Below are 8,248 nucleotides of genomic sequence, written 5' to 3' on the forward strand. Positions count from 1 at the left end.
CCCGAGCGCTCAGTACAGTGCTCTGCATAAGGAGGCACTCAATAAATGTGATTAAGGGATGACTGCATCCACAGGAAGGCTAAAATACCATTTCTCTTTTTCTGGTGGGTTCCCCCGGCGTGGCTGACGGGGGACAAGAGGATCGTCTTCAGAGGTCTGAAAGGGGAGCGACGGGTTACGGGAGCCGGGATCAGCTCGTGGAAGTTATTGCTTCCGGCTTTTCATTCATTCAATTGTACTTATTGAGCGCTTACTGTGTACTAAGAGCTTGGAAAGTACAATTCGGGAACAAATAGAGACGATCCCTACCCAACAACGGGCTCACAGTGGTCACTGCTTTGTGTCGGACCTTTTCTAATGGTGAGAGTAAAGGGGAGGGGGCTAGAGACCCCATCTGGGATGGTCACTGTGGTGATTTGGAGTAAAATCTGCCCAAGATCCAGGCAAAGGTAAGACGGGGGTTCCTCGGGGAGCTGAATTTTGACTGCTAGAGAACCAGAAATGGCTCAAGAGTTAGGCAGTTTAAGCGTTTACCGTGTGCAGAGCGATGTAAGCAGCACTTGGGAGAAAATAATATAACAATAAACAGGCACATTCCCTGCCCACAACGAGCTTATGGTCTAGAGGGCCTCTCCCCCTCGTCCCCCTCTCCAACCCCCCCATCTTACCTCCTTCCCTTCCCCACAGCACCTGTACATATGTTTGTACATATTTATTACTCTATTTATTTTACTTGTACATGTCTATTCTATTTTATTTTGTAGTATGTTTGGTTTTGTCTCCCCCTTTGAGACTGTGAGCCTACTGTTGGGTAGGGACTGTCTCTATATGTTGCCAATTTGTACTTCCCAAGCGCTTAGTACAGTGCTCTGCACACAGTAAGCGCTCAATAAATACGATTGATGATGATGATGATGATGATAGAGGGAGAGACAGACATTAATAGAAATAGATGAGGACATAAGTGCTATGGGGCTGGAAGGGGGCAATGAATAAAGGGAGCGAGTCAAGGTGATGCAGAAGGGAGTGGGAGGAGAGGAAAGGAGGGCTGAATCAGGGAAGGCCTCTTGGAGGAGATGGGCCTTCAGTAAGTAAGGCCGCCCTGGCACCCGAAACTTGGGCTAACTTTCTCTGGAGGCTCGATTCTTCCCCGGGGTCCTCGCAGCTACTAAAGTGAAGGCAATCTGTGTTCCTGCCTAGTCATCATCATCATCATCAATCGTATTTATTGAGCGCTTACTATGTGCAGAGCACTGTACTAAGCGCTTGGGAAGTACAAATTGGCAACATATAGAGACGGTCCCTACCCAACAGTGGGCTCACAGTCTAAAAGGGGGAGACAGAGAACAAAACCAAACATACTAACAAAATAAAATAAATAGAATAGATATGTACAAGTAAAATAGAGTAACAAATATGTACAAACATATATACAGGTGCTGTGGGGAAGGGAAGGAGGTAAGATGGGGGGATGGAGAGGGGGACGAGGGGGAGAGGAAGGAAGGGGCTCAGTCTGGGAAGGCCTCCTGGAGGAGCTGGGCTCTCCCCGCTTTCACCCTTCTTCTCGGTGACCGTCTGCCTTGCCCTTCCTTGTCCAGTTTTTACGCCGTGGTCGCGGACGGTCGCTCGAACGTCTCGGGTTGAGAACCACTCAGAGCAATCACCGCCTAACAACACAAGGCTGCCACCGCCCCTGCCCCGATGCCACACTCCATGAGTTCTGGTGTACGGCCCAGGTTAATATCTTATTCCCTTCAAATGACCGGGCACAGAGGTGGGCTCCTGCGGTTGGAGGGGGCAGGGCCCGGATGAGCCGGCCTGCGGCAATCCGGAGATGCCTGATTCCGGCTTCTAAACCATCATGACCTCAGCCAGGCTCAACGGGGAAAAATAGCAGCAGCTGCCGAAAATAAAACTGGGGGGGGGGGGGGGGGGGGGTTAAGTAAATGCAATTTGTGTCTCCACGATTATCAATTTCTTGTTCATATTAACGTCCGTCTCCCCCCCCTGAAGTGCAAGCTCGTTATGGGCGGGGAATGTGTCTGCTCATTCTGCTGTGTGGTTCCCTCCCAAACGCTTAGTAGAGTGCTCTGCACGTTGTAAGCATTTAATAAATATTGTTGATTGACAAGACCGGAGGACTTTTAGCTAAATGAATGCAAACGTAACTCGGTTCGGCCACTTAATAGGGTTAGAGGAATAAACCTAGTAGTGGCACCTGACTGTGAAAGGGCAACAAAAGCCAAATAAAATAGAACATAAGCTCCTTACGGACAGATAGTCTCTCAGGGGAGACAGGGTTATAAAATAGTTACAGATAATTTGCGTGATAATAAGCGTGACTTATTGGAAATAATAATAATGTATTTATTAAGCACTTACTATGTGCCAAGCACTGGGGGAGATACACAAGGCTATCAGGTTGTCCCAGGTGGGGCTCACAGTCTTGATACCCATTTTACAGATGAGGTCACAGACACAGAGAAGTTACGTGACTTGCCTAAAGTCACACGGCTGACAGGTGGCAGAGTCGGGATTAGAGCCCATGACCTCCGACTCCCAAACCCGTGCTCTTTCCATTAAGGCACGGTGCTTCTCTAAGAGCACAGGCCTGTAAATCTGCCGCTTGTCTGCTATGACGATCAAGTCATTTCACTTCTCTGTGCCTCAGTCACCTCATCTGTAAAACGGGGCTTAAGACCGTGAGCCCCACGCAGGACAGGGGCTGCGTCCGACCCGATGATCGGGTCGGATCGTCCCCGGTGCTTAGTCTAGTGCCTGGCACGGAGTAATCACTTAATACCGTCAAAATGAGTCGTGGGAGTAGCGAGAGCAGTGGGAAGAACAAGCACCAGTACAGAGACCGGAGGGAATGTTCCGAGATGGCAGAATTTAAAGTTCAATTGTGTACGGATGGACATGACTGTTGAGGATGGCTAGAAATATGGTGGCGGTTGGGCTGATAACTTGGGGGTGCTGGGAGTTAAATACGGGGGCTCGGTGAAGATCGAAGATTGGAAAATCAACAGTACGGAGCACTGCTCTAATTAATTAGCACATGGGAGAGGAAAATACAGTTAGTTGGCACGTTCCCTGCTCCTAGAGAGCTTAAAGCTGCCTGCTCTTACCACTCTTAAATCTGCCTTGGCTCTTTCCAATTTTCTTACACTCCTCACTCCTGAAGGAGCTGTTTCTGACAAAACACCGTTGTTTTTCCTAACGCAGCTGAACGTCCTTCGGCTTCTCATCGGCGAGTTTTTAAAGCTTCCCATTTCCAGCATCGCAACGCCGCTTGGCGTCACAGTGAGCGCCGGGATACCGCGATTCTTAGCTGCCGGACAGAACGGACATCTGAAGGGTGACCGGCCGGGGGGAGACACCTAACCATCATTTCTCCACCGTCTCCAAGGCAAATTTATTCCCTAAAGGAGTCGCTAGGAAAAAACCGAGTCGACGGGAAGATCGGTCCACTGATCTCGCATTTTGGAGCAACGCTGCCACCAGATGACTCGGATGGAAACCAAACGGTGGGGACTGCTAACACCGCTTAGCGGATCAGCCCAAAGCGGCTACATGAGTTCACCTTACTTAACCGTGGCACTCACCAGACACACACACACAAAAAGCTTTCCCTCCCGCGCCTCCTGGTTATTAATACTTAATTGTACCCTGGCCAACACCTGCTGGAACCAGGCGAGCTTGAGTCACTCGACTGCGGCAGGGCAAGCGAGTGACTGCGGCGGCAGAGATGTCCTTCATCGTCCATAGAGACGGGGCCAAAAGAAATAAAAGAAAATCATCCTGACCTCAGCAACCATCGGATCTGCCTTGAACAGGCATGGGGGGGGTTGGTGGATTGGGGCCAGGAGTCAAGGACTGTGTCGCATTCTTCCAAAGAATGAACCTCCAGTGGGATAGAAGTAGCGGCGTGGCCCGATTCATTCATTCAATCGTATGTATTGAGCGCTTACTGTGTGCAGAGCACTGGACTAAGCGCTTGGGAAGTCCAAGTTGGCAACATCTAGAGATGGTCCCTACCCGACAGCAGGCTCACAGTCTAGAAGGGGGAGACAGACAACAAAAAAAATTAACAAAATAAAATAAATAGAATAAATGATGGCTAGAGTCCCGAGGACCTGGGTTCGAACTCCTCCACCTCCACCTGTCTGCCGTGGGACCTTGGGCGAATCGCCTCACTTTTCTGGGCCTCGGTTCCCTCATCTGTAAAATGAGGATTTAAACTGGGAGATATGGACTGTGTCCAGCCCGATCCCCTCTGCGCTTACCACTTACTCAATCGCACCTATTAGGCGCTTACTGTGTACAAAGCACTGCACTAAGTGCTTGGCACATGGTAAGGGCTTAACGATGTTACAATTAGTATTATTAGGAAAAAATAAATAACGATGGCATTTATTAAGCGCTTACTAGGTGCAAAGGACTGTCCTAAGCGCTGGGGAGGTTACAACAATAATGATAATGGTATTTGTTAAGCGCTTACTATGTGCAAAGCACTGTTCTAAGCGCTGGGGAGGTTACAAGGTGATCAGGTTGTCACACGGCGGGGCTCACAGTCTTCATCCCCATCTTCCAGATGCGGGAACTGAGGCTCAGAGAAGTGAAGTGACTTGCCCAAAGTCACAAAGCTGACAATTGGCAGAGCAGGGATTTGAACCCGTGACCTCTGACTCCAAAGCCCGGGCTCTTTCCACTGAGCCGCGTTGCTTAGTCAGTCATTCATTCATTCATTCAATCGTATTTATTGAGCGCTTGCTGTGTGCGGAGCACTGTACTAAGCGCTTGGGAAGCACAAGTTGGCAACATCTAGAGACGGTCCCTACCCAACAGTGGGCTCTGTGCACACAGTAAAAGCGTTGGAGACTGTGATCCCGCTGCTGGGTAGGGACCTTATTTATTTTACTTGTACATATTTATTCTATTTATTTTGTTAATATGTTTTGTTCTGTTGTCTGTCTCCCCCTTCTAGCCTGTGAGCCCGCTGTTGGGTAGGGACCGTCTCTAGATGTTGCCAACTTGTCCCAAGCGCTTAGTACAGTGCTCTGCACACACTAATCGCTCAATAAGTACGACTGAATGAATGAATGAATGCCCCGGGCGAGTAAGCCGGCCTCCACGTGGCTGGAGAGCCGACGCACAGGCTGCTCTCATTCATTCATTCAATCGCATTTATTGAGCGCTTACTGTGTGCGGAGCACTGTACTAAGCGCTTGGGAAGTCTAAGTTGGCAACATCTTCATTCATGCATTCAATCGTATTTACTGAGCGCTTACTGTGTGCGGAGCACTGGACTAAGCGTTTGGGAAGTCCAAGTTGGCAACACAGTCATTCATTCATTCAGTCGTATTTACTGAGCTATTACTGTGTGCGGAGCACTGTACTAAGCGCTTAAAAAGTCCAAGTTGGCAACATATTCATTCATGCATTCAATCGCATTTATTGAGCGCTTACTGTGTGCGGACCACTGTCCTAAGCGCTTGGGAAGTCCAAGTTGGCAACATATTCATGCATTCAGTCGTATTTATTGAGCGCTTACTGTGTGCGGAGCACTGTACTAAGCGCTTGGGAAGTACAAGTTGACAACATAGTCATTCATTCATATTTATTGTGCGCTTACTGTGTGCGGAGCACTGTACTAAGCGCTTGCGAAGTCCAAGTTGGCAACATATAGAGACGGTCATTCATTCATACATTCAATCGTATTTACTGAGCGCTTACTGTGTGCGGAGCACTGGACTAAGCGCTTGGGAAGTCCAAGTTGGCACATATAGAGACGGTCATTCAATCATGCATTCGGTCGTAGTTATTGAGCGCTTACTGTGTGCGGAGCACTGGACTAAGCGCTTGCGAAGTCCAAGTTGGCAACATCTAGAGACGGTCATTCATTCATGCATTCGGTCGTAGTTATTGAGCGCTTACTGTGTGCGGAAACTTTTAGACTGTGAGCCCACTGTTGGGTAGGGACTGTATATGTTGCCAACTTGTACTTCCCAAGCGCTTAGTACAGCGGTCTGCACATAGTAAACGCTCACTAAATACAGTGCAGAGCACTGTACTAGGCGCCAAGTGGGCAACATCTAGAGACAGTCCCCGCCTCCTGGAGGAGGTGGGCTCCCGGGGGGGCTCCAAGTTCCCGAACTTGCGAGTCGACGAGGGGGTCCCGTCTTGCCTTGTAGTTGCTGGCCCCGAGCCATCCGACGACTTGGTGGACGGTGTGATGGAGGCGGGCCTGGTCCTCCTCCAGCCGGGCCGAGCGGGCCGGGTCGGCCAGGTAGCGCAGCAGGTGGTGGCCCGCCTGCAGCCGGGCCCCCACGTCCTTCTGCTGCAGCAGGCCGCACAGGGAGTCCAGTACGCTGCCCTCGTCCTCCTCCTCCTCCATGCCCGGCCCCGGGGGGGGGGGGGCGGCGACCGGAGGGGCCCGCGGTGGCCGTCAGGACCGGCTCATGGGCGGGCCCAGACGAGGGCGGCCCAAGGCCCGTCCGTCAAGATGGGCGCCGCCTTGGCCACTCTGACGCACGCGCCTGTGACGTCATCACGTCGGGGCCGCCCCCAGCGACATGGCCGCCGTGGCGCCTCTCCCCTGAGGGGAAGGCCTAGGCCTCCCCTCCCCTCAGGGCCTGCCCCTTCTCGACCCACCACCCCCTTCTTTAATCATCATCATCATCAATCGTATTTATTGAGCGCTCACTAGGTGCGGAGCACTGTACTAAGCGCTTGGGAAGTACAAATTGGCAACATATACAGTCCCTACCCAACAGTGGGCTCACAGTCTCAAAGGGGGACCCTTTAATCGTCCACGGCCATCAGCCGTGTCACTTTATCATCATCAATCGTATTGAGCGCTTACTCTGTGCGGAGCACTGTACTAAACGCTTGGGAAGTACAAATTGGCAACACAGATAGTCCCTCCCCAACAGTGGGCTCACAGTCTAACAGGGGGAGACTTTAATCGTCCGCGGCCATCAGCCGTGTCACTTTATCACCATCAGTCGTATTTATTGAGCGCTTACTGTGTGTGGATCACTGGACTGAGCGCTTGGGAAGTACAAATTGGCAACATCTACAGTCCCTCCCCAACAGTGGGCTCACAGTCTAACAGGGGGAGACTTTAATCGTCCGCGGCCATCAGCCGTGTCACTTTATCACCATCAGTCGTATTTATTGAGCGCTTACTGTGTGCGGAGCACTGGACTGAGCGCTTGAGAAGTACAAGTTGGCAACATATAGAGACAGTCCCTACCCAACAGTGAGCTCACAGTCTAACAGGGGGAGACTTTAATCGTCCACAGCCATCAGCCATGTCACTTTATCACCATCAGTCATATTTATTGAGCGCTTACTCTGTGCGGAGCACTGTACTGAGCGCTTGGGAAGTACAAATTGGCAACATATACAGTCCCTACCCAACAGTGGGCTCACAGTCTAAAAGGGGGAGACTTTAATCGTCCACGGCCATCAGCCGTGTCACTTTATCACCATCAGTCGTATTTATTGAGCGCTTACTGTGTGTGGAGCACTGGACTGAGCGCTTGGGAAGGACAAGTTGGCAACATAGAGAGACGGTCCCTGCCCAGCAGTGGGCTCACAGTCTAAAAGGGGGTGACAGGGAACAAAACCAAACGTACTAACGAAATAAAATAAATAGAATAGATAGGTACAAGTAAAATAAATAAATAAATAGAGTAATAAATGTGTACAAACATATATACATATATACAGGTGCTGTGGGGAGGGGAAGGAGGTAAGATGGGGGGATGGAGAGGGGGACGGGGAGAGGAGGTGACTAGGCAACTCAATAATAATAATGATAATAATAAGAATGACATTTATTAAGTGCTGGGGAGCTTACAGGGTGAGCAGGTTGTCCCACGGTGGGGGGCGGGGGGGGCTCACAGTCTTAATAATAATAATGGCATTTATTAAGCACTTACTATGTGCAAAGCACTGTTCTAAGTGCTGGGGAGTTTATAAAGTGATCAGGTGGTGCCACGGGGGGCTCACAGTCTTCATCCCCCTTTTCCAGATGAGGGAACCGAGGCCCAGAGAAGTGAAGTGACCTGCCCAAAGTCACACAGCTGACAAGTGGCGGAGCCGGAATTTGAACTCACGACCTCTGACTCCAAAGCCCAGGCTCTTTCCACTGAGCCATGCTGCTTCCCATGCTTCTCCCATAGAGAAGCAGTGTGGCTAGAGAAGCAGTGTGGCTCAGTGGGAAGAGCCCGGGCTTGGG

The 8,248-nt window shown here is 50.6% G+C and overlaps 1 protein-coding gene across 29 annotated transcripts in view; it reads right to left on the reverse strand.

Moving 5' to 3' along the window:
* CLASP2 (cytoplasmic linker associated protein 2) overlaps positions 1-6,411 on the reverse strand; it is a 229,824-nt gene extending 223,413 nt beyond the window's left edge. For 16 of the 29 annotated variants that reach the window (XM_038767165.1, XM_038767120.1, XM_038767076.1 and 13 more), the window contains exon 1: positions 6,188-6,410. In XM_038767165.1, coding sequence (XP_038623093.1) covers positions 6,188-6,397 — 210 coding nt within the window. In that variant the 5' untranslated portion in view covers positions 6,398-6,410. Of the gene's footprint in view, positions 1-6,187 lie in introns of all 29 variants that reach the window. The other 13 variants (XM_038767129.1, XM_038766976.1, XM_038767065.1 and 10 more) reach the window with 2 other exon arrangements.
* Positions 6,412-8,248: the final 1,837 nt, after the last annotated feature.

The sequence above is a fragment of the Tachyglossus aculeatus genome, chromosome 2 (assembly GCF_015852505.1).
Source record: "Tachyglossus aculeatus isolate mTacAcu1 chromosome 2, mTacAcu1.pri, whole genome shotgun sequence".
In the NCBI taxonomy this organism is placed as follows: Eukaryota; Metazoa; Chordata; class Mammalia; order Monotremata; family Tachyglossidae; genus Tachyglossus; species Tachyglossus aculeatus.